Source organism: Cataglyphis hispanica, chromosome 25 (assembly GCF_021464435.1).
Source record: "Cataglyphis hispanica isolate Lineage 1 chromosome 25, ULB_Chis1_1.0, whole genome shotgun sequence".
NCBI lineage: Eukaryota > Metazoa > Arthropoda > Insecta > Hymenoptera > Formicidae > Cataglyphis > Cataglyphis hispanica.
The window spans coordinates 531,845-559,371 of NC_065978.1; the positions used below are offsets into that span (position 1 = coordinate 531,845).

Genomic DNA, 27,527 nt, shown 5'->3' on the forward strand with positions numbered 1-27,527 from the left:
TTTTTATATTGGTTATTATTCTCGAATTCAATATCGATAGTATTATTCTGTAGACATTTAAATAGTGGGCGTACCTATCAATATTAATGATTTTTAAATATTAGAGATTTTAATCTTTACGATAATAATTCGCTAACGAATAAAAGTTCACAACCGATATAAATCGCACTGCGACTAGAGAAATACGCGTCATAGACGTTCCAGCTTTACGCGACTACTGCGGCACGGTCGACATGTAAGGCATCTCGGTAGTTAGTTTGGTGCTTTAATTGCATAGTTTGACGACCATATTTAGAATTGTACAGTTACGGAAGTAATCACGACATGAAACTTTAAATAGGCTCGTGCGCCTTGCGCAGATCGAACTCGTGCGCGCGCGTTTACGCTTGTGTTTCTTGACGTTTAATTACATTTTTTGACTTTTTGCCGTTGTTATGCAAAACAGACAGGTCTAAGAAAACTTGCAAAAATATTGATTTAGTGTTAAATAAGTTTGGATAATGCGGATAAAGATAGATAGAAGGTAGTAATATTTATTCATCGAATTCAATATATAGAAAATTATAAGATTATAAAGATTCATTTAAATCTGATCAAGTTATCCATTAAAATCTTGTTTCTAAAAAAATTAAATAAAAAATGATGAGAATAATATTTTTAATAATACAATCCTTGAAATTATGTATGAGAAGAAAAAATTGAGCAAGGTTGAGTGTCGCGATCGTGTGCGAGTAAAAATGTGTATGAATAAAAAAGTTTGTTCTGTCTCCTTGGAGAGTTACAGTTTGGAGTTTAATTCTTGTACTTTCAAGTTTCTTATCATTTCCACAACGTCTGTGGCACACCCCCAGCACAGCGTCACGCCACTTCCGCCGTGGCCGTAATTATGTATCACCTGAAGTATAAAACACGAAATGAACATTATAAGAAGCGGCCTAGAGACTGCAACGCTTAGCATAATGATTCGTATATACGTATTAAAATTCAATTCTAATTATTGGTCGTGACACGACTTATAGCTAACACAGCAATAAAAATATTTTATGGCGATATACCTTAATTTCTTTTCCCGTAGGCGAGCTGAGGGTTTCACATTCCAGACGAACTCGCGGTCGTCCTGGTCGAAGGCCCACCCATGCGCGAATTATTTTACAGGCCTACGACAAAAATTATCAAAGTGAGAGAATCATTCGAAAATTATCATCAGTTTTCCATAGTTAAATTTATGGATAATTATAGGATAATTTAGTACTTTTAGAGATGGCATCATGCGACAACATCCGTCATAAATACTTTTAGAATCTTCTTCCCTTACAGAACAGTCGAAATCATCTTCTTGATGCGTACCGCCCAGTACAACATTGTTGACACTATAAGCATAAGAAGGAACATTAAAAAGAAATAAATATCATTACGCGCGCCAATAATTACAAATTATTAATGCTTAATTTACTTAGGAATAATATAATTGCAAGAATCGTCATCCACTAGAAAACAGTGCATTGCCCAAGGTGCTTTTACCTTAAACAAATTTTTCTATATTAATTTTCTCACTTGCAACACATTTGACAAGATAACAATACAAGAAATATTTTTAAAATAATGTATCACATTTTATGACAGAAAGAAATAATATTTCTAATGGAAAGGAGAGATTAGTGCTTAAAAGATTGACTCTAAATAAAATATATAAACGAATCACGATTACTATTATAACTTTAATAAACTATAATCTGATTGTGAAAAAGATTTGGGGCACAATATAAATTGGAAGACCAATTACCCTATACACCTGACCTCTGATAGATGTCACCGTTTTATCCGCGACAAGCTCTCGTGCACCAAGTCCGCTGCAATTTATTATTAAATCGTATCCTTCCTCGGCTAATTCGTGCAACGTTTTAATGTTTCTTTTTTCCACTTTTCCACCCAAAGCGATGAATCTTTCCATGAGCCACGGCAGTAACAGAAACGGCTCGGCGGTGTAAGTTATGAAATGCCAAGCTTGTCTAAAATTATTAGCTTAAAATCTCGAAAAGTGTTCAGATAAAAGAATATTAACAAAAATAATAACAATTAAAATAAAAAATAAAAATTAAGTAATTTGTCTAAGCACAAATATAAAAATTATAATAATAATAATTCAATTTTAAACTATGATTTTAATTATTTGACTATTTTTACTATTTGATTTTGAAAATATTGTATAATGATAAAAACATACTTATAATTAGACTTATGTTCTTCATTCAAGCGTTGTAATTTTTCGTCAGTAATTTTCTGGAAGCCGTAAACAAGTTTTGTCCATTGTTTATTAATGTCGTCCTCGCAATCGCTAGTGACACGAGTTACAGGTATCAAAGAAACACCCGTTTTCGATGATAATCCAGCTTTCCACAATTGTTCGAACCATTGATGCGTGCAGCTAGCCCATCGACTAATAATGTATATGATTATTATTGTAAATTATGTATTAATTATTAAAAATACAATTTGATTTTTAAACTTCTCCATTTACATCTATCTTTGTCTACTAAAATGTGCAATTTTACTCACGATATTTTCCGCAGATACGTATATATATCTTCTCTTAAATAGAATTAGTGATTATCAGATAAGCAGATGGTTTCAATTATAATTGTAGTATTAAAACAAACAATTCAAATGTCATAGCATTGTAAGTGAAATCTCACTGAGAAGAATTAGTTAGTAGTGATTGATTTTTCAGTGAAATTTTACTGCCATAATCAGTAAAATAACACGGAGAGAAGCAAAGTATATTTACTAAAAATCGGTGAAATATTCATGTAATTCTTGTCACCGTTTTAATCAGATTTTCACGGATTTATTTTAAGAGAATAATCACGTTATATTGTCGATAGGTGTATCGCCAAGAAGGTAAGGACTCCATAGCCCGGCACTTCCATCACCAGTAGTATCAGGCGAGAATGCGTCGGCAAAGATCTTCACGTCGTAGCTCGGAAAAGCATTTTTCACCGCCAATGCGCTCGTTACTCCTATTACACCAGCACCCACAATTGCCACGCGCATCTTTTTCTTCACTGATTTTCACAAGTATCGCTTTTCTATAAACACCGAATGACGAATGTAATTTGAGATTGCAACGCGTTGCAAATCTCTGTTATCAGAAATAAATATAGATTTAATTGCTGCACAATAATATCTATGTTTATTTCTGATAACAGAGATAAATGATAAATCAGAGCCATATTTACTTATAAATATACTAAATGTTAGATAGAGATTTCGCAAATTCAAAGGTCTTCAACAAGTCATATTATTATGGAAAATAATAATAAACTTTGCAATTAATATAAAAAGAAATTGAAAATTGTTTTTTAAATATAGCGTAACATTCATAGAATATGTATATATCAATTTTTATAGGATATTTATAATCTACAAAATTAATAGCATATTTTTTTCATGTGCTATATATTATCTTAACTTAATTACAACAACTTAATAATTAATACTTTTTTATTACGTTTAATTAAATATATTTTTTGACTTATTCAAATATATATTTAAATATCTTTGATTATAATTATTTAAATACGTAATTTAATAAACGTTGACAATTTTTTACTTACTAAAATTGAAATCACTTTTAACTCTTGCTTTTTTTATCGCATTAAATATTCACGTGGGGAACACAATTCTTTTGTAATATAAAAGAAAATAATGTTACGAGAATGAAATTAATTGCGAGGCACTCGCGCGTTATTCGGATTTGTTCTCGACAAATTCTTCGCTCAAATTACCGTTATGGTACAATCTATGCACATTGACAGCGCGTAATAATAAACGTAACGAGGTCGCGTGAATCGATAACCTCGATGAAAGAAAATCTTTTCCATGTTGCGTGCAAATGAGTCATTGATGATCTCTCAGTGCGAGAGGACGAATTATTAAATGACACTACGAACGAGAGCACGCTCTTCGTAATCATGACGATAATAAATCATCGTTATGATTATTGTCAAGTTTGCAGGTAAAATGCAAATGCTCCTCCCCTGACGACAGTCTTACAAATGCTGATGATGGATTATTAAGTATTCGCCATGAAAATTCGCTTTTGAATTCTCTCCTCGTAGCTCAGTACACATTTACGACGTCACATATTTCTAGCATAATGCCCAATAATGACACGGCTAAGTTATGCTGGAATATGGGAGTCGCAAAAATGAAATGTAAAAAAATCTCGTTCGAGCAATAACAGATGATTTCGTCGCGCCGTACTGTTAATAAACAGAGCATAATACTTCTAAGAATATTTTGCAAAGTTCTTACACTCTGTTTACCGAAAGCACAGCACGCACATTCTGCAAAAATAATGTCATCACCATAGGATCATTCAACTCGGATGTATCATTATATTTAATCCGAAATATAAGTTTGACAGCTATCTTATTTGCGAATATCTTTTCGTAAAAGAAGATACACACTTGTTTTACAAATTGTCAATTAGCATAATTATAATATTTGAGGAAATGTAATAACACAATGTCTTTTATGACATGTTTGACAGCCATTATATTTCTCTCATTCAATAAAAAAATCTAAGTTATAAATTTTTTTACTTTCTAATTTATTTATTTTATTATTTTTTTATTTTATTATTTTTATTTATATTGTATGTTGCACATATTATTTATTATTTCTAACTTTTTAGAATTTTATAACTCTATTAATATATTCAGCACAATTCACAGAAATATTTTAGTTACTCCAAAATGTCACAATTATCCAGATTTTAAAATATATTTTTTATGCCTGTCACTGATACATTATTATATATATTATTTTCGTGGATTTGGAATTGTTCTTTAATTATCGCGTCTTATGAATCCTCGATAATTACAAGAGTATCAATTAATCGCGAAAAACATTACTCGATCTTTGTTATTCATATCCGTTTTAGCAGAGAAATTATTTCGATCTGTCATTCCGCGGCTCGATCTCCACACTGAATTCAAGGTGCGAAGTATCGTTTCTTAAGATGACTAACTGAAGTGCCTGATCCACGATATGGAGTATTTATTTACACCGTATACGAGAGTGCCCTAGACATAATATAGCCCGGAAATGCGATAAAGAGTATTAGTGACAGCACACAAGACTTGACGTACAAATCGTTCTTCCTGATGCGTTAATATTAATATGCGATACAAGTTTTTTGTTGTTTCACGTTATTATCTTTTACATTATTGTAAAATTTTATTACTTTATCTTACCTTTGTTTGTTGAGAGAGAGAGAGAGAGAGGTAGAGATTTTGTGTGACCGATATGGTTCTTTTAACTTTGACGCATCTGTTCGAGAGTGAGATTAATTAATATACGCCATAATTAATGAATTAAACTTTATTTCTTTATATATTAAATTTTACAAATTTAATATAGAAGTAGTAATATGATTAATTGATGAATTTTTTTTAGCCTTTTTTTAGCCTTCTTTCTTACTTGATATTATTTCATTAAATTTCAAGCTCTAAAAAAGTTAAAAATAGTTTGAATAGAAAATAAAAAGATTAAAAAATCGAAGATTATAAAATATTCTAATTTGAAATGGAAAAAAATTTATAAAAATGATATACTGAAATATTCTGGAGTGAATTCAATTTATATATTTCTTTTTTACATACGCATTATTTATAAACAAAAAAGTTGAACGTTACCTTTAAGAATTTACTTGATCATCATTCTATCAGCTTCACAATAATGATAGCTCACTGGACGGTATCATCGCTGAAGAAAGATTGGTAAAAATATCCGGTCATTATCGCGATACACCTGATCGCATTCACGGCGATCAGCCGGGGTGGCCGAGGAATAAGCTTGCAGCTGTAATTGCGCGAGAACGAGTCGGATAACAGACACCATATGAACGGGTCAAAGTGTTATCCGAAACCGTCATCGGTTTTACAAATGCGACTTGCAACGTCTTGCAATACCAGCGCCGCTACCTCAAGGATTTTTTAATCTGTTTGACACTTACATAAATTAATTTAATATTAAAGCAAAAAAAAAAAAAAATTTCATCTAGATTAAATAGTTTAATTAAGATTGGATATGAACAGATAGAAAGTGAGAGAAAATTTCATCAATGGAAAATTAAGAATCTCTGGCTTCTTCTGATTTTATCTAATCTGATATTTTTTACATTCATAATATAAATTAAAAATATAAAAATGTGTAGAGTGATTCCCCAAGATATATTTTATAACTTTAGGAGCTCTTTGTTTATTGCATTGCGAGTAAAAAAAAATTCTTAAGGCGAGTCCTTTAATTTTTGTCTTAATAATTATATTATTATTTTATATATTTTGCATTGGGATAATAAATATAGTTTCAACTTTTAATTTAAATTTCTATATTGTGTATGTGTGTGTGTGTGTGTGCGTGTGTGTGTGTGTGTGTGTGTGTGTGTGTGTGTGTGTGTGTGTGCGTGGTGTGTGCGCGCGAAGTATATTAATATTTTTGGCATTTTTGAAATATAGTAAGTAGAAATTAGAGATGATGCTATCATTCAGTTGCTCTTCTTTATGCATGGACCATCGCATAATAATGGACAAAGATTTCTTTACTCTGATTGGTCAATTCAATGCTACTCTACCTTACGAGTTGAATTCTGAATATATCTTAAGACATGCCAACAGATGTCGACAGAAAGCGTACTGTGTGATTAAGGTTATGTGTGATAACTTTCGACGCGTAGCATTTTTAGTAAACAACAGAAAGCAATATAACTTTAATAATACGTGAGTGACATTTTTGACATTTAATTTAATCGCAATGTTTGAGGCGCACAGCATCAATGCGGAACATAAAGATCTCATACATGATATTGCTTACGATTATTATGGTGAACGCATGGCGACATGCTCCAGCGATCAATTTGTTAAGGTCTAGTAAAAAAACAGTAATTTATTTCTTTTGTTTTCTATTTACGAATTCAATCAGCGTCTTTGGTGCGATTAATATACGAATATTAGAAACATAGTTTATAATTAATTTTTTAAACATCACTACTTTCCTTGTGAATGTATCTATACGATGAAATATGTCGCAGGTCTGGGACGAAGATGAACATGGAAATTGGCATTTAACTGCTTCTTGGAAAGCTCATAGCGGTTCAGTGTGGAAAGTTACTTGGGCACATCCAGAATTTGGTCAGGTGCTTGCTACATGTTCATTCGATCGTACTGCTGCTGTTTGGGAGGAAATTGGTATGATGGAGATTTTTTTTTATACAAACTTAATATTATCATCATATTTTTTCATCTATTATGTTTTTTTCTTTTCCTTGACAGTTGGTGAAGGTTCTGGCCCAGAGGCACGCGGCAGTAAACACTGGATTAAAAGAACAAACTTAGTTGATTCACGTACCTCTGTTACTGATGTAAAGTTTGCACCAAAGACTTTAGGCCTTTTATTGGCTACTTGTAGCGCAGATGGATTTATTCGAATATATGAGGCACCAGATATCATGAATTTGAGTCAATGGACATTACAACATGACATCAATTGTAAACTTTCATGTAGCTGTCTTACGTGGAATCCATCTCTCTCAAGGTAAACATATATATTTTTAACTTTAAAATTTGTTGATATGATGTCACAAAAAATATAAAAATATAAAATGATTTCTTACATGTTATATAATATTACATCTTTTTTTTTATATTGATATTAGAAAAAATATATTTTAGATTACATCCACCCATGATAGCAGTTGGTAGCGATGACTCAAATCCATTGCTTGGTGCAAAAATTTTTATTTACGAATATTCTGAAAGTAGTAGGCGTTGGGTGAAGGCTGAGACATTATCGAGCATTACAGATGCAGTTTATGACATTGCATTTGCTCCTAATTTAGGCAGGAACTTTCATACATTGGCTATAGCCACGAAAGATGTACGGATAGTTACCTTGAAACCAATACAGTAAGTATGAATATTTAAAGCTGAATAAAAAACTACAGACAAATTAAGGTAGTAATAAAAACATCTACCATCTTGTTTTTTTTAGGGATAGTATGCAGACTGGTGTGTCACATTTTGAAACAAATGTAGTTGCACAATTTGATGATCATTACTGCACTGTATGGCGTGTTAGCTGGAACTTTATGGGAACGATTTTAGCGAGTTCCGGTGATGATGGCTGCGTTCGATTGTGGAAGGACAATTATATTAATCATTGGAAATGTATTTCTGTACTCAAAGGAGACGGTACCCCTGTTCAAGGTGCCGAAACTCCCGTTTTAGCAACTCCGCCAAATTCATCTACGCCAGCGCAACAGACGCCGTCTACCACCAGGTACTATAAACTGGGTACCATCAGTCATCCAAACCAAGTACCTTGGCATTAGAAGATTAATTAATTTCTAGAATAGACAACTGTCAATTATTTTGAATTTATTGATATATTTACTGATTATATCAGTTTCTATTAAATAGTAAAAATGTGTGGAGCGTACATTCTCTTTGTTATAATAAAAATTGTGATTTATCTGTGTTCTCCATCCATGTAAATCCTTAGTTCACATATATATTTTGTTTTGTTTATAATATGTTTGTTTATACACAAATTGTGTCTTTTTAATGTTGGCGTTATCTTTTAAAGCAGTCACAATGTTAAACGTTTACATCAAGCTAAACGTATTATTATACATAATGCTGTGTTCTGAACTTTTATTATAAACTTATATTTTATGTAAAATCAATTTTTTCCTTTTTTATTTAGACACGCTCTGCTCGATTGTCACATTATTATTCATGAAAATCTTAAAATACTGAAACATTGATCATAAAAAAGCGCAATTTACATATGTAATATAAAATATATAAATAGTTTTTGAAGATATGAATGGAGGATATGAATGTCATAGCATGGGTATGTATTTGTTAAAATCAGACTCTGAGAGAAACTTCTAATATACTTAAATTTTGATAAATTATTTTTTATTATCAAATTTATTACCGAAATAAATGGTGAAAAATTTGTAACATACTTTTCATTAATAAAAACTCTTTCTGGATTATAAATACGTTTTTATTTTCTCCTCCCTTGATCTATTAATTTTTGTCAAAATTTGTCATTACGACAGCTATTTATTTTTTTAAATATGTAATCTATATAGTGACAATCTCTTTCATTGCTTCGTTATCATTTTGTCAAGTAAGCGATTTTATGTCATATGTTTGTTGAAGACAGACCGCATCTATTAATGCGCGATCTTTCTTCTTGTGTGCACTCTCATTCTTTCTTAATCTCCTTTTAAAATTTATTTTTACTATTTCAGGGCTCCAAGCATAACTACAGTTACGGCGGAAAAACCAACAGTTACCGTCATGTGCAGTAATAAATGGCAACCGCCCGTTATAAAGGGGCGTTTTAGAAAATCGGTATGGCTGGGTAATCCTAGCGAATTGACACCGCCACCGTTGCCGTTTATAGCAAAGAAATAATTGAGAAACAATTCTTTGCAAGCTAACATATTGCGCAATGCGATATAGTATTATTTAAAATAAGTGCATATATGTCGATTAATTTTAACTCTATAATAACACATAATCTGGCATACTTTCGTGCGATAATGCAAAATTGTTTTTTATGCAATTCTACTTAGTTTTTCATAATGATCTTTAAATATATATCGATAAGCAAATTGTGATATATATATTGAAACTTAAACATAATAATATACATATATAGTTGCATAAACTTAACTCTATGTTTGATATTGGAAATATCTTATGTTTTCACTTCTTTTTATTGATCTCTTAAGATTAAAATTCTTTACATGATCTCGGATTTGCGAAAACATTCTCTCTCTCTCTCTCTCTCTCTCTCTCTCTTTCTTTCTTTATCATTAGTATATAAAATATTTTGATAAATATATTTTTAGAGATGTTTGATTAATTACTTAACTCGCGCGGGTACAAATTTAATTTTACTTTTAATTTTGAAATTTAAACATTTATATGTATAGAATGTATACTCATATTCATATACACACATGCACACGCACATATATATATATATATATATATATATATATATATATATATATACATATAATATATATCCACACATACAATCTCTTTTTTTTAACTAAAAACATTATTTTGTACACTCCTTTATTTTTTATTAAAACTATAATTTATTTTTATTGTTGCGTTTCTAAGTTAGAAAGCGATTTTTTGCCAAACTGAGGCAACAATTGTAGCAACAGTTAGCTTTTATGTACCTCCTTTTTGTATTACTAAAATATTACGAAACGTCACACACGCGTCATTTATTTCTTTATTCCACATATCATTTGATAAATTGCAAAACAAAAATGTTTGTGAATATACAAAAGTGTAATCATATCGATGCATATAATATATAACATGTTTTCTGAAAAAAATATATTATTTTTTACATGTTATTTTAAGAATAAAAAGCGAGCAAAATAAAATGTAGAACATTCAAGATAAGTGCAGTATTTCGTTATGTCATATTAAAAAAGATTCACATTGTAAGGTATATGAAACTGAGATAATCTGCAAGATGATACTATAAATCGCCACAAATACCATCGACTTTATTATTATTGTTGGCGCAGTGAACATAAACAGGAGATTATGGTTTTGAAATAGTTTATTAATATAGCATTTCGGTATAACCGTCAAAGAAAAGAACAAAAGAAATAGTCTAGAAAATTCTGGGGTATAAATGATTTTTAACACACGTGCGTATCAGACGATTGACTCCGAACGACTGATATCGATCGATACAGTATCGCGCATAATATTAATACTATATATATATTAATACTACATAATTAATAAATTATATAGTATAATTTATTAATTATATATTTATTAATTTATTAATATATTAATTATAATTATATAATTATATAATTAATAAAATTAATACTGTATAATATTAATACTAGCATAATACTAATAACGTGAGATTGATAGCAGAGCCGCTGTTATCATTTAGAGCGGCGAATATGAAATGCCAATAAAGCATGATTAATTTACTCCAAAAATTATCATAATATAAAAATATATTCTTATGTAATATAACATGAAACATTATTAAAGATCCGCTAAATATATTTTTTTTATACGTATTTCAAGTTTAATTTTGGTAAACAAGCTATTCTATAACGCTGAATGTATCTATTATATATATATATATATATATATATATATATATATATATATATATATATATATATGTGTGTGTGTGCGTACGTATATACATATTATTTACATGTGTTTTGCATACACAAATTTCTATGAAACGACTATTTATGATTGCATATATGAAACTTGCATAAATGATGTAAATGATGTTGCTTCAAAGCAAATAACATTCATATCGATAAAGGACTCTTTTGATATATTCAGAGCTTATCCATTATGTTGTTTCACTGCACTAAAAGTATATCAAAAATGCATCTGAAAATAAATTAAACAGATTTTCTGCTTTAATATAGATAACGAATTTTGTGAATTTTCAAATAATAATAAAGTATCGTATAATTAATATTATCAATACCTTATGCGTAATTAATATTCAGCAAGGAACTAATGACTCACATAACCGAACCAATAAGAAAATCTGCTTTAGATATAATACGATATAATCTTGACGCTGCAGTTTGTGTAAGTATCATTTTAATATTTTGCTATTTATAACTAGGAAATTTATAAATTTCCAAATTCAAAAATTTATAAAATTTTTATAGTAATAATATTGAAACGTGTAATAAAGCACAAGAAAAAAATCTGCACGTTAAAGTTTTTTTTCAAATGGATTTACATTAATAAAACTTAGATATACGTTTGTTGTAAATATAATAATATAAATTTAACATAATATGCGCACACACAGGAGATTTATATATTATACTTTAATTTTAAGAAATTACGACATTAAAATTCATAATTTTTTGATTTGCTTAATTTTTGCATGTAGCAAGTACAAGTACACATCATTTATTTTTCAGAATACTTACATTACACGAGTTGTGTACTTCGGGGAATATAATGGAACTCATGAAGATTTGCGAAAAGTAAGTTGCGTACCATAAATCATATTTTATGATTCAGAATTTTGTATTTGTAAATATTATAATCTATTTAAATAATCTTTATTAATTGACAAAAATTTAACGAGAATAGTGAATAAAATTCAAAATAATTTTGGATTTGCATTACGTAAAGAGATAATATTTTAATATTAATTTTTTGACTCAAGTTCTTTGATATCAATTATAATTAATATAAATAATAATAATATTAAATATTTTAATAATTTATTCATATTTTATAGAGAATGGAAGATATTATACATGATTTACAAATGGATCACAATGGAATGCCTATCACAGGATTGTTTCTTGTCTATCCAACATGTTATATACATTTATTAGAGGTATTTGAATACACATTCAATATCTCTATATTATTTATTCACAATACTATATAATACAAAAATATTAAAATAAATTATCATTATATTAATTAAATTGTAAAATTTGCAAATTTATTAATTTACAATTACAACAATTCTTATTTGTGTCATCTATTCAATTATTTGTTCGTAAGAAAATAAATGGAAATAAAACAGGAATTAATTTTTTTAATAAGGCGTGGGAAAACATTATTTATAAACACTACAAGCTTATGTATACTTCGGAGAACAATGAATGCAAATTTGGGAAAGCGATTCTTTTGCCTTCGTATCATCACGTTCATCAAGTTGGTGACCCAATATGTAATGTATATGTATTTATATAAAAATGATCGTACGAAATATATATCGTGCTTTCAGAGATTTTTCACAACCTGGTCCCACTTTTATACGATACCGCCTACTTTAATAGGAATATTAGAAAGCTACACATTAGACGATATTCAACAGCAAGTTTCAGATTGCTTAATGAAGATGTACGCGTTATGCGAATATGTATCGAAGAGAACTTTGGGCGGAAAGGTTCGCAGAAATGTGGAAACCTAAGGAAGCTATAAAATATTGTTTTAGTTAACACAGACGGAGCTTTAACGAAACTTCAAAGAATCATTTCAAGCGATTCCTAGTCTGATATTGAATAAAGTTAACCATTTTTCCATTTTATTTTGTGACGCTTTATTTGATTTTACAGTTGATCGATGTTCCAATCATGATGAAGAAGTTGGGAGACAGGGTGGCCCGATATTTGCCCGAAAGTACGGTCTTCGAGTTTCTCTTGAGCATAAAATCGCCTGTTCTAAAAACTATTGAGGAACATCTGCAAATATATTCCGATGTGTCGCCCAGCGCGTTTTGGGACGGTAAAAATAATATATATCTATTTTAAAGGAACTTAGAACAGCAATAATTCTTAATTAAAACATTAATATTAATATTTAATATTAATGACGATTTTATTCGTCGTTTTATTAGTCGTTCATTTTCAAAAGGATTACAGTTAGAAAGGGGTACAATAATGCGCACCGCCGCGTGAATAAAAACGATTATTTATTTCAGAATATTTACAATATCAAAAAAACATTCTCTGGTGTAGGGGTACATGAGACTCGTGTGTGTCGAAGACAGTCCTAAACTAAGTACATATACAAACTTTAATGTGTTGTCTCGCACAAATGGCAGCTGATCAGATCCGGTCTCGTTATTATGACATACAGGCAGTTAATATGACGCATTCTTATTCTAAAAAAAAAAAATATTTCTCCTTGTATTTTGTTTTTAATCGATATTTATAAATTGCACACGCGGAAATGAGGCCGAGGGCGAGCGGCACGCGTCAGTCAAACTATCGTGTCTTCGTTAAAATTATCTTCGTGATTCATGTGCGATCGAGAGATATCTCGATATGTATATATATCTTTCAGTGCTGGAAGGGCTGACAAATATTGTTTGATCATTTTACAGATAATAATGTATGGCCACCGCCTTGCGATATCATGCCACGCGACGTGTTCGACGAGCAAGGTCATCGAAAGATTTCGTATTATCCGAACAACGAAAAATGAATGTGCTCCGGAAGTCAACAATCGCCAATAAAATGTGAGAAAAAAAAATGATAAATTATTTCTTCCCTTGTGTACAAGTATAACAAGTAAAATGAGATTAATAAATACTTTTGAAGAATGTTGTCTTCTGTCTTAGAAAAAATTGATATTGTTTATAAAGTTCACATGATTTTATAATATAGTGCGCGTGTAGTGATTACACCCACGCACGCACGCACGCACAGACACACACGAATAGATAAGGTAGAAACTTTGGCAGTTTGAATCCAGGATTTATTGTACGGTTCATTTTCGTGACGTTTTCCTCTCATCGGATTGTAAACTCCTTTCGTGGCAGCACATTTTTTTTTTTTTTTTACTGTATAGACAATTACAATTATTATGTGTGCAAAAGTTGTTATAACAAGGGGGGGGAGGGGAACGAGGGAACGAGGGCGTAATGGCTGCGCGTTTTAACGTTTACTAAAATTCTCTTCGATAATGTACACTCACAATATTCCGACATCAATTCCATTAATGACAATAATAATAATAATAATAATAATAATAATAATAATCAATGATTTGTCTAATTTTTAATGATCTCTCGGAAATGACATAACGTAACATCTAAACGATCGAGAAAACAACGTTCGCTTAGAATTTTGCGAGACATTACGGTTCGCTTAAAAGCGTGATATTACCGTTCTCGTTTCTTATCACATCAAGTAATTCTAAATCGATCCTCGATCATCATCCGTAGTTTCCTTTGGAAACGCATACGAACGTATATATGCCTTGCTCATGTAAGACCGTCTCTTCTGCATAGATATTTGTATGCACATATAACAGACTGAAACACGACGACGCGACTGCAAATAGTCACAACCTACATTCCGTTTATGGTCAATTTATGCGAAGTTTCTATCTGATAGACAAATAGGGAGCTGCTTCAACGAAACATTGACTTCATTTATAACATTGCTGCATCAGACTAAAATTGAATTGAAATAAAATTTTAGATTTTATTTAAACATTATTTTGCTAATAGAGAGACAAAGTGATTTAATAATTCAAATATATATATATATATAAAAAGAACTGTAATACAATTTTTGTAATAAAAATAAATTCTTTTTCGCTCTCGAATGTACTTAAAAAAATAATTTTATCTAAAAAAATCTTTGCCCTATTTTTCTGAAATGCTGTCCGCATATAGTGCCAGAAAGAAATATGTAATATAACTATCATTCCGTCGATAGGATCAATTTTACGATTACATTGTCGAATTCTAGAACGATATACATATATACTAGCGCATCGATCTTATTTAAGTATAGAGAACATCAAAAGATTATTAGAAAGATATTTTCTTTCTTTCTCTCTCGCATTACGCACACAGCCATATATAGAATAAAATACATTCTATTCCTCACGTGAATCCTTGCAGTCGCAGCAGGATCGTCGCATCAATCGAGGGAGCGTAAACCTGTACGCAATAATCAATCTGTACAGATCGAAGCAAAATGGGTTATCACTTCTCGCAAAAAGGAGAGATTCTTCTACGCACGCACGCATCTCGCGTAAAAGATTATAGCTTATTAAACGCACCGTCCAGCAGTCGACTGCTCGATGATATCAAGCTACATGTTCAGTTTTCATCATCTTACCTTTCGCGAATTGGTGACGAAACGCGTCTTGGGTCATTCCAATCGACGACGAGAGTATCTCTGTACTGTACGGAGGATATGAGGAGGCCCCCTTCCTGGCGACCCTTTTTTTTCTCTTTAAAGCTATATAATACAAAGAGGCTAAGAGCGGTAACCTCTGCCGAACGAAGTACCAACAAGATTCACAAGCGTCGAAACAGGCAAGTTAGAAGTGCTATCGCGATTACCACATGTTACGGAAGAACGCCTCCGTAATCCGGAACGCGTTCCTCTCTCTATAGAATAAGATTCAAGACTTTGAAAAACAACGTTCATCATACTCAGTACATTTACTTCGAAGGAAGTCGTTACTTTATACATTGTACAAGAGATACTTGATCTTACGGTATAATTCAGAATATTGTAAACTGAGACGGAAGCGCGATATGGATATTTATCTATTTCTTTTTCCTCTTTCTTTCTTTCGTCTCGCTACTCCGCCACTGATTTTCACGTTCGTTCATTCAACTCCGAGTCCCACGGATAGAGATGCAAACGATATGTCTCTGATACAACTCCTCTCCATTTTCTTTCCATTTCCGCATTGCCAACGTTATAAATAATTATGCCACGCGCGTGAAACGATCATTCCTCAATCGCGACAATCATCCCTCTCAGTGTACGTTATTCTAGTCCGACGCCTCCACGACGACTTAACGCATATACATATTTATACTTACATCGACTAGACAAATTGTACAGTGTTGTGTCCATAGTAAAAGTGGGAATAAACCGTTAATATACGCGACTCGTACAAAATATCTTCCGTGTCTCGAGGTATATACAGGAGTGTGCACGGCAAACTTTTCTCTCTTGCGCGTGCAACACATCGTAAACTCACTCTAACACACTGCAGAAGCTCATCGAGGTTCCACCGGGGGGGCACGGTCACGAAGCTACGCACGAGGTGAGAAAAGCCGGCGAAACAGCCGGTTCATCGTTCTTCGGTGTAAAAAGGACACTTGATTCAACAGAGAGGCGCAAATTCGTGACGCTTTGTCGGAATGGAAACATAAATCCGTCGAACCCGAACCGGCTCGTACGCCCGAAGTGTCCCGAACAGCACAGACGTTTGAAAAACATCCCAGTTTAAAGGACATTTTTTTACAAATCCTTCAAAAGATCTTTTTTCTTCCAAGACTATATTAATTTTCGGATCTAGATAATAATAAACATCTTATTAGATGTCTCAAATGTTCTTTAGAAGTCTAAGAGTAACTATTCGGCCCTTTAAAAGACCTTCCAATCTTACCGCGTAAAGACATTCTAATAATATTCTATAAACATCCTTTAGATGTTCTTGTGTCGTTCGGGACTCACAGCTATCTCGTGATTGACAAACGGCGCGATTCATAGCAGTTCGCTCACGTTGCAAGTGCAGGCCCCGTGGTGGGTGTAGGGTCACACGGAGCTCTCCCTCTTGGCCATTACTACCGGCGTACCTATCGTCGCGTCCTTCTGCGATTGAACCGTTAGACAACATTGACCGGGCATCCGCGTCTCGCAATCCTTCGTCAGGAGCGCACTGCTGCTCGGGCAAGTCCTGGTGACGACACCCAGACCAGCGTACAACATTGGAGGACTCATTGTCATCGATTGTACGCTCTGGCTTGGCCAATGTTGCCGCGGCAGGGTGCAAACGCCACTCTCATAGACGTCGCCCATCAGCGGCTGAAACTGAAATGCGCCCGTCATTTTCGTAAATCAATAGATCACACAAAGTAACATAATTACTTGAGAGAGAGAGAGAGAGAGAGAGAAAGTTCTCAATTAAGGAATACTATCATCGTTACGTTCCACATCACGTTACCATTGATATTCTACTTAATTATTTAATTTAATTCTAAACCACACACACACACACACACACCTACGTGATGCACATTGTTTGAATTGTTTCAATTGCAAACTGATGCATACTGATTGTTATTAATATAAACTCTCCTCTGTTATTTCGTTAAACATCTACGGGATATTTGCATAACGTTTACGTGTCATTGAATCTTGAATGGAACTCACGCTTTTGTGTTTGGTCGACAAGTTTGAGAACTCGTGCAGCGGCATGCCGTTGCGAATTGTACAGTAGCCGACGTAACTGCTGTGGCCGCTGATGGAAGTCACCGTCGAGTGTTCCAAAAGGCTCCTCGATGGTGATGTCTCGATCGTTGATACCAGACGTCTCTTTCTCAAATATTCCGACGGTTCGTCGCCTGTAGGAAAAAACGCACGAGTGTTTCATAATTAGAAATGTCGTCAGAAAATTTTACGAGTGCTTTACGCATATGTGTATGTAAATGCGAACGAGGAAAAAATTTACAAGCGCGTAAAGGAGCTCCTTTCGCACGAAGAAAATATTTTTAAGTACTTACGATTTATATATAAATTATATATTAAATATAATTATATATTAAATATATATTAAGTATATATTAAATATATACTTATACACTTTTTTAAATATATTATTGTAATCATTTTTTGTTTTATATACATATATTTTCTTCTTGCGGAGGAATTACAAAGAGGATAAAAAAACTTAGATTTTTCAATATAATTTCAATCTCGCACCCTCAATTTTGCCAGAATTAATACAAAACTATAATTATGGAATTACGAAGATACAAACCAGTGATTTGCTGTGGAATGATATCCGGATTCTTTTCATCGCTCTCGCTGAGATCACCGCTGCTGTCGAGCTTCCTGAACGGGCTATTGGGATGCTTCTCATCCGCGAGCAGACTGCATCCCTCTCGAAATCGTAGCTCCCTTTGTATAGGGACGGCCTTCGTCTGCTTCGCGTGATCCTCCATCTGCGACTTGTTTTGCTCCTCCACGTGTGTATGTTGGAACCGTAAGACGACCATCACTATGATCGCGACGATGATGAGGGCCGTCACCACGCCGATCATCACGCTCAACATCGGTGTCAGCCGCATGTTCTGTCTTGGTCGTTCTGCAATGTCAAAATAGTAAAACGTAATTACAAGAATCGATATCGCCTTATAATTGCTTGTAAATGTACGCTGATAAATTTACATAATAATTTTAAGCAGCTTTCAATCGTGCACTATGACATGAATAATCCGTTCTGATAAAAATTTTAAAAGCACTTTAAGGTCTTGACATGACATCAAATTTTTAACGTATTTTATGTGAGAATATTAATAGCATAGATGGTCCTATATATATAAAATATCAGGCATGGCGTAACAAGCGCAGCTTTTACGAGAGAATAAAAGATATAATGGAAGGTGTTCGTGATTACACGAGTCATGCTTGATTCGGTCATGTATTCTGTTGAAATGCGATTCGGATAAATATAGCACATACAGCATATATGTTATTTTCATAGAAATATAAAACGCGAAATCTCTTAACAACCTTTGGTGGATAAATTAAAAATTACGATAACAATCACATCGAGTACAAACAAGGGAAAAATTGTCCGACCGTATTAAATCGCCAATTTCTGACCCGATTTTTCGCGCGATCATAAAAGCACCGGGAGCTTTTTACGCGGCTCACTCGACGAATTAATATTGACTTGATGGCTTTTCATCAATCCGGCCAATTGGCAGCGACTCTTCATCCGTGTATGATCGACGAAATTTTTCCGTAATTACTCAGAATTCATGTAAACCTTTCGAGATTATGTATCGTCGTAATATCCAGCATATATATATATATCGCATCATAGGAAGAAAAGCGTTACGACTGGCAAAAAATTTTTACAAGATTCAAAAGAAGCCAGAAAAACTTTAAAAATTAAATTTATATATTTTCACATTTAGTTTATCGATAAGTTTCGCAATATGATATTATTGAAAATTTTGTCTATTAACTATAATTTTATAATAATTAATAATTTTATCAATTGAATTTTACACCGTTCTTAAATTTAATTCAATTTTTTTCGAGAAATTGATTTTCTTTTTAGCCGTATCAATTTTCAATTTCTCAAAATGCGATTGCACGATCTCTTATGGTACGAATTTTATGTCGCAAGCAAGAAAGTTTGAGAACTACTCATGTAAGATACACTAGATAGAATGATGGCCCTCGAACCAGTAACTGCCTTGGAACTTTTAAGCAAACCAAGTATCGAAGCTTCGTTCAAAAGATATCGAAGGCTTTGGAGTTGTTAACGTTACAGCGAATCTTCCAGGAATTTTTGCACGAGCACCAAACGAGTCTCAAGTCACTTGTGAATACATAGCGCTGTATATATCAGAATCGATACTTAGCTCTCGATAGTTGTCTGGTATTCGATTTCTGGCACGAGAATATCATCGTTAGTCCTGGATTTAGGGGGAGGAAAGAGGAATATTTGCGCACTCACCCGACTCAGATGTCAATTGTTTCTCCGGTAGTCTGAGAGTGCCGGCCTGCACTACCATTGCCTCGCTACGACCCTTGTCGTTGTAGGCATAAATGCAAGCCTGATAAAGGGCACCCGACTCCAGGTTAATGACGCTGAAACGCGGCACCGGCGACGTCTGATTGGCATGCAACTCTTGACTGTTGCTCTCGCGTACCTCTATCAGGAAGGATTGTGGCAGGCCGCCGTTGAAGCCCTCCACGCATCGCACGACGAATGAATTGGTCGACGTGTTCGAGGTTGTGCAATTGTGGACCATGTCCGGCCGGCCTGTCATGGATAAGATTTGTTCGCGTTTTAAAATGCATCGCGTTCGCACGAAATTATTCTCGCGCTCGTAACAACTCGTAATGAGCGAACTCGTGGTAGCGATAATATCGCAGAGACACTTCAAGTCCCCCAAATACGCTTTCGACATATATTTTTTTACCAGAGATATTAGGATAGTGATAAAATGGCCAACGAGAAAAATAATAGAATAAAAAACAATAAAAGTGATAAAGTTGAATTCTACATCGGTAAAAATTAGAGATCAAACTATTTTTTTTATATCAAACTTTTTGGAAATAAATCTCTACTGGATTACAAATTCGTTTCAATGTTTTCACTATTATAACTGTTACAAAACACTTCAAAGCTTGAAGGGATTTAAATATTTGTTTAATTTCATGCTAGTAAAGTGAAATTATAGAAATTATAGAAATAAATTAATTATGTGTTAGCAGTATCGAGATACTCCTAAAGTCTCTTAAAATTATTGACATATACGTATAAGTTCGCGCGTTTATATATATGATATATATATATATATATATATATATATATATATATATATCATATATATAAATCTCAAGTTAAAATCATAAAACAATTTTTCCTGCTCACACTTTTTTTTACATTTCGCAAGATATATTAATTGCCTTTTATTAAATATGTGTTGAAAACTAAATTTTGTTTGTATATTGTAGAAAAATAAAATTAAAATATAGAATTCTTTGAAGTCTCGTCAATATTCTTAAAGTCGAAAAAATTAACAAATAAAAAGGTAAATTAATTCTCGAATTAACATTAATGATTGTAAATTAATTATGCAATAACTCTTCTCAACATTTCTAAAGTTCGTTTATACCTACTTTTTACGCCGCTATTAAAGTGCGCTACATTTTAAACAAACTAATTATATAAGCAGTCTAATTATGTAAGTAGACTCTCTTCTCAGCGTCAGCGTGTTCCAAAGTTTACTCTAACTTTCGATATTACGTTCTTTTCTCACCAAGATGATGTATAGTCTCTTATACAGAGGCCGGAAGAGGCAGTGTTATGTAACATATCGTTTCGCGTGCGATGTATTCGCGAATCAGGGCGTGATAGTTGGCCTGTAAATCTGATTCACGGCATATACAAGAGTCACTTGTAACCGAGTCAGCCGTAAAGATGCACGGTTGTATGCATGATTTTTTTCTGCAAAGGTATTAGCCGGTGGTACACTTTGCGGCTCGTAAAAGCCGACTAAAGAGGCAGGAACGGAGATGGGAATACGGCATATTGTGTCGCGAGAGGCGAGAAATAAAGGAAAGGAAATAAGCGGGGAATATGTCGAGGTTGTTCTCGCGTTTATGGTTGCTGAAAAATCACCGGACACCTGCTACCCATTTCGCGGTTCCTTTCCTTTCTTATCTTCCTTCTTCCCCTTCTTTCCCCCTTTTTTTATCGGCTCGCGTCGAATCCGCAGCTTTTTGCTGCGGATGTGAAAGACAAAAGCTGTTCTCTTTTTTTATGTGCCGAATATGTGCGTGCTTCTGTATGCGATTGTATACGCGTTTTCTTTGCATTAAAGCAATCCGATAGCGAATCGCGATTAATTGGTAACTCGAGCATCAATACCGGCAGAAATATGACCATTATTGGGAATAGGGGTGCCGATGTTTTGGATCTCCGTTAGACTTGCCTTTTCTAACTCGTGTTTTAAATCAAAAGTAGCAACGTCAGATTCTATCATGATAATGATTTTTGTTCAACAAATAAAATAATTTTATTTCATATTATTATATAATATATATATATATATATATATATATATATATATATATATATATATACTAGCGAGATGCGAATATATATACGTTATTATAATAATTATGTATTTTTAAAGTTTCACGCATCTATATATTAAAAGGTTTTTGATATTTGAAGATAACTCATAATTTCAATACTTTATTGTTAATTTATGTAATTATTTCGATACTAATTTTGGAACCATATGATTGCATGACTTTAAAATTTTAGATAATTGGATAATTCTAATAGAATAATACATCCTGTCTTTTCGATTATATATACCTACTAAGATTTGATTATATATACCTGCTAGGAATTAGTTATTCAATTACATAAATTGAAACTTTAGAAACTAGGAGAGAAATCGGGATCCTAAATTAGCATAAAGTTGCAATTTTCGGAAGAATTAAATTTATCAAATAAAAATTAGCATTAGATTTATCAATAATTTTACCAATTTTACTAATTTAAGAAAATTAGGGGGATTAAATATATAAATCTATTTTTTGGATGCATAAAGTTTTCTAATCTTCTGAATCCGAGAGAAAAATTTTAATCATCTTTTAAATCAGAGGAAATTATAATTATTCATTCTGATTGCTAATTTTCTCTTCTTAAAATAAATTTCTCATATATCCACTTATTTTTTTTTTTGGTTCACAAAAATTTCTGAATAATTTGCACAATTTTATTATGTCACGTCGCGATTGAGTCGTAAGACGATCAAGCTCCTTGATCGAAAATTCACGTTGCGTATTGAGGAGCAATTTTGTAACATCGATTCACATTTTCCCCAATATCACGATAGGGACAAATGAGAAGATACTTTACCAGCTGGTATAATGTGATAGACGCAGGGCACTTGTTGTTGGCCGATATGATTGCTGGCCCAGCAGAGCAGCGTACCATAATCTAATTCTGTCATTGGTGTGTATGAGACGATGGAGGATGTACCGGCACGTGCTATGTGACTGGCCGCAACGTCGATACTCTCGGCGGAGTTGTTGAAGGTCCATTTGAATTGCACTTCCGGCGGATTTGCATCCACTTGACAGGATATATTCGCCTTCTCCTGTTTTGCCACGCCATGGACCTTGGTCTGATTCGGCTTGCATGTGGGAGCGACTGCAGACACGAAAGTCGAACGGTATCGACAAATAATTAGAACGCCGCGCCGGATATGCGAACGATATCTACGTTCTATGCGTTTTTTATATTGTTGCTAATATATAGAATTTGACTGACATTTAGCAATTTATTAAATTTTCCACATAAAAAAGTCTGATAAGAAAATAATTTGATTACTTTCGTTTCAATCATCGACAGATTTTCTAACAAATTTAGACCCAACATGCCAAAAATACATATTACGAAAAAAAGTTAAAAAATTGTTAAAAAATTTAATATCTAGTTGATTCAGAGCCGCACACACACATATATTGTATTTCTTCAAATATTCTCGTACAAAGAAATATATTCTCTGCCGCTCTTTTAAATGAATAAAACTCAATTTCCATAGATATTTTAATTTTGATGTTAAATAACTTTATAAGAATTTATAGAACAGCTAAATTAAAATTAAGATATAAAAATTTAATCCGGTAAAGATATGTCACACGCAAAATTATTACTTTCTTTTTATTATAAATAATCAGACAATAAATATTTTTTTTAACATTAAATACAATTTCATAATAAATTAATTAAACTAAAAAAACACGCTTAATTTTTACTCACAACTTTTTATGTTAAATACATGGGAGTAGCTTTGCTGTAATATGGTTTCATAGCGAGTCGGTTCTCGTTCACGAATCAATTCAAATATTGATTAGTAAAACTGTTACAATTCGTGAAATATTTGATAGTGCATTCGATAATCTGCGCGCACATACGGACGAATAGCCGAACTGGTTACACACGCAATTCACGAGGGACATTCGGACGCATGTACGTAAACCCGGAATTAAAATTTCACGGTGGAAATTTACGGGAGTACCAAATTTTTACGCGTTATAATCCATTATTAATTAAAGCCGGCTGAACGAAGCGTATCTGTTTTTCATTACGCTGTCCATATCGTTGTCACGTTACCATTTACGTTCTTAGCGTGATAAATAATCCGAAAAATCGTTTATTTATCACCAAAGGGAATTTTAGTAATACTTTACCAATTCGTACAACAATCCATGAAAATCCGATTATATGTTTCAACTATATGTCAAAGAAATTGAAAAGCCTCGGACAATATTCTTTTTTTTTTTGTTTATTAATTGACAAAATTGTTGTATATAATTAATTTTGGAATCAAATATAATAAATAATTCAAAATAAATAATTCAATAATAAATAAATAATTCAAAAATATAATAAATAATTGAACTAAAAATTCTATAATTTCAGAATTACTTTAAACGTAATTACTTTCTCATATATATGTATATGAGTAAAATTGTTTCATTTAAGCGTCTGATCTATTCATTATTTTGTTATTAGCAAATGTCGCAATACGTACACATCACGTTGAGATAAAAGGGCGAGCTCTCGCCGTCGCCCTCGGTATTATATCCCACGCACGTGTAATTGCCGGCGCTTTTGCGCTCGACCCCCTGTAGCACCAGGCTCTGGTTGCTGATTATAATACCCTGCGTGATGTTGTGATGGAGTGCCTTGCTCTGGAAGAAACACGATAATTGACGCCTCTCTCGCCGATAGATTAAACCGCCGGCCTCCGCCGCTCCGGGAGAATTATTTTCCGCGTGTGTGCACGCGTTCCGCGCGTTTGTGTTTGTACGTAAACGAGGATCTAGCCGACCAATCTCCCTCATAAGAAGCGAGAGAATAAGGGAGTGCTCGCAGCTCGGATGACGAGAAGTTATTATAAAAGTTTGATGCTTCGAACGCCGAAGTTTGTATTCGGTCTTAACGTAAGTCGATGCTCTCACGAGCGAGTACGGGCATAATCGAGCTTGTTAGCCGACGAGAGACCAATCTGTTTACGACACTCGGGTTTTAGAACTTTTTGGGTAAGGGTTATGGACGAATTATTCGCGACAAACATTGTTGCGTATCTTCAAGATTGAGTAATGATAATCGTAACGATTCGAGATGAGGAGATACACGAATGATAATATTCTCGTAGCACGATCTGCAAATATCTCGTTTTTCAAAAAATCTGTTCTCCAAGATATTTTACGATAAAAATATTTATTGATAAACTGATATAATTTTGATGAATTCCATTCTGAGACCACTGTAATAATTTGGATTGCTTATGTAAAATTTTATTAACCAAGTAAGTCTTTGAATAATATTCGTAATAAAAATTTTTGTTTTATCTTATTCTTTAAGAATGTCTAATGCAACTTAGAATTCAGAAAATAGCGCTTGTTATATATTTTAATTTAAGATAAGTTAATTTTTATAATAATTTAAAGAGTTATCAAAAGTATATATATATATATATATATATATATATATATATGTACATATATTTTTTCTCATATCGAATTTACGACCACCAAGATATACCGGATATTCGTCTATAAAATAACAAATTGAAAAAAAGATATATTATTTATATATTTTATTAAAAGTATATTTTCGCTTACCTGATGCCGCCACTCCACCTTATAAACCGACGGTTCGGCCTGTATGAGACAGTCAAAATATACATCCGTACCCTCGCGTATATCGTTGGGCTTGAGTGATGTGCCGAGCTGGATCTGCGTCTCCGGCGTGTCTGCGAATCACGATCTTCGATAAACCGCGCCGAAATCGACCGGATTCGTCTGAATAAATAAGGAAGGCGCGCGCGCCGTTCCCGAAGGGAGAAAACGCAAGAATCGTTTGCCGTTTATAAGCTTACATTGTATCTGGAGTATCCAGCCGTCCTCTATTGGCGCGGTTCCCATGATTCGATTTTCAGCTTGACACGACAAGTGCCTACCGGCGTCTGCTTTCGTCGCTATGAAAGATAAAACGCTGGTGGTCGTGTTCCCATCGGCGGAAGTCTGTAACAACATTATGATAACGTTCACCGGGGTTGATTCCACCGCCTCGTCGGCGCCTTTTCTTTCGCTGCATTTATTCTCTTTTTCTTCTCATCGAAGGAACCGTCTATCTACCTTCTACGTTGTGTCGATGACGTTCAAGCCTCCATATATTAAAAGCGTATCTATCACCCGATCTGGAGGGTCGGCGCTAACTATAGCCGAAATTCTCGATCAATCTCTCGTTATCCTCCTCGAGGGATCGACCTATTTTCTGAAGAAGTAGCTTTTATCTTTTAGAGATCGGACCGTCATTACATCAGGTTTGACTGGTAACTGATTTATTCAATGCACGTGTTCCTCTCTGATTTATTCCCGACTACTTGTGTAATTGTGTTAAATGTGTGTAAAAGTAAATAAGAGATTTTGCGCTTTTCTATTTTTCTAGATTATCTACAGTATTTATATTGTATTTTTTTATATTGTATCGGTTGTCTCTTTTTCTGATTACATTATGCAATTACCGTTAAAAAATTTTATCTCGTATACATATATATATATATTCGCGAAAATCTTAAAATAATATATAGACAATATAATGTCGTATAAATACATATGTGTACTTTTTAAAGTAATTTATCCTTCAATTTTTTATTAATATCATATAAAAAGTCCCTTTTTACAGAATTTCTAGCATAAATAAATTTTATTTTTTTCAAATGATATTTTAAAATATTTATTGTTTATTGTCTTGTACAGCATTGTTATATAGCACATTTAAAATAAAAATTTTGTTCTAATAACTTAACAAGTAAAAATTTGATAATTTAACAGATTTTTTTATATTTTATTTTGCTTTTTATATAAACTAAAAATGGGGAGAAAATAATAATTGTATTTACAGAAGCGGCAAAAAAATTTATGTTACTTATAAATGTGATGAAGTTGACATTTAATTCGACGCTGTTGCCGATGCTGAGAGTAAATTCGTTCTTCAGAGCTCTCTCCTCCAAATTGAAGACATTTCTAAAAGATCAGATGCGCATCTCCACGCAGAAAGTCGCGCGCCCAAAGAGGAACTTCCGATTCGATTTACACCATCGGGACGCGCACTCAATGCAATTTGCAATTTGCAAGCTCGACCTCGGTTCGTACAACTCCTTAAAGCGACTATAAAATAAAGTTCTCGGTCGCGCGTGTTGTTCCGCGTAATTGTGCATAAATTTATTATTGCGAGGTCATTGACCCATCATGAAACCTTAGTAAAAGCGTCGTTAAGCGACAATTACTATAAATAATTTAAATCAGAGAATGCCGCGGCGAGTAAATTTCTAGATATTTTAATTTCGAT

General features: G+C 33.0%; 4 protein-coding genes across 6 annotated transcripts in view; 2 read left to right on the forward strand and 2 right to left on the reverse strand.

Moving 5' to 3' along the window:
- Positions 1 to 513: 513 nt before the first annotated feature.
- LOC126858526 (D-aspartate oxidase) lies at positions 514 to 3,152 on the reverse strand. The gene is made up of 7 exons (XM_050608930.1): positions 2,867 to 3,152; positions 2,225 to 2,437; positions 1,784 to 2,009; positions 1,454 to 1,521; positions 1,253 to 1,370; positions 1,056 to 1,157; positions 514 to 895 (listed from the first exon to the last, which is right to left on the reverse strand). Exons 1-7 carry the CDS (start codon positions 3,049 to 3,051, stop codon positions 779 to 781), a joined length of 1,029 nt encoding a protein of 342 aa, XP_050464887.1. The 5' UTR covers positions 3,052 to 3,152; the 3' UTR covers positions 514 to 778.
- Positions 3,153 to 6,680: 3,528 nt separating this feature from the next.
- On the forward strand, positions 6,681 to 9,632 carry LOC126858525 (nucleoporin SEH1). Of its 3 annotated transcripts, none has more exons than XM_050608927.1 (6): positions 6,681 to 6,927; positions 7,094 to 7,250; positions 7,335 to 7,596; positions 7,734 to 7,967; positions 8,053 to 8,340; positions 9,326 to 9,632. In XM_050608927.1, exons 1-6 carry the CDS (start codon positions 6,817 to 6,819, stop codon positions 9,489 to 9,491), a joined length of 1,218 nt encoding a protein of 405 aa, XP_050464884.1. In that variant the 5' UTR covers positions 6,681 to 6,816; the 3' UTR covers positions 9,492 to 9,632. The 3 variants fall into 3 exon arrangements, with proteins under 3 accessions (XP_050464884.1, XP_050464885.1, XP_050464886.1); XM_050608928.1 differs by lacking the exon at positions 9,326 to 9,632 and adding an exon at positions 8,767 to 9,061; XM_050608929.1 differs by lacking the exon at positions 9,326 to 9,632 and having other exon boundaries at positions 8,053 to 8,532.
- Positions 9,633 to 11,615: 1,983 nt separating this feature from the next.
- Positions 11,616 to 14,102, forward strand: LOC126858542 (uncharacterized). The gene is made up of 5 exons (XM_050608952.1): positions 11,616 to 11,690; positions 12,035 to 12,100; positions 12,361 to 12,462; positions 13,193 to 13,361; positions 13,963 to 14,102. The coding sequence occupies exons 1-5, from the start codon at positions 11,616 to 11,618 to the stop codon at positions 14,061 to 14,063; spliced, it is 513 nt and encodes a 170-aa protein (XP_050464909.1). The 3' UTR covers positions 14,064 to 14,102.
- Positions 13,532 to 27,527, reverse strand: part of LOC126858493 (protein turtle-like) — a 205,807-nt gene continuing 191,811 nt past the window's right edge. The window contains exons 7-14 of the mRNA XM_050608867.1: positions 26,053 to 26,197; positions 25,796 to 25,926; positions 24,700 to 24,859; positions 23,019 to 23,312; positions 20,091 to 20,399; positions 18,378 to 18,704; positions 17,771 to 17,961; positions 13,532 to 17,428 (exon numbers count right to left, since the gene is read on the reverse strand). Coding sequence (XP_050464824.1) covers positions 17,153 to 17,428; positions 17,771 to 17,961; positions 18,378 to 18,704; positions 20,091 to 20,399; positions 23,019 to 23,312; positions 24,700 to 24,859; positions 25,796 to 25,926; positions 26,053 to 26,197 — 1,833 coding nt within the window. The 3' untranslated portion in view covers positions 13,532 to 17,152. The remainder of the gene's footprint in view (positions 17,429 to 17,770; positions 17,962 to 18,377; positions 18,705 to 20,090; positions 20,400 to 23,018; positions 23,313 to 24,699; positions 24,860 to 25,795; positions 25,927 to 26,052; positions 26,198 to 27,527) is intronic.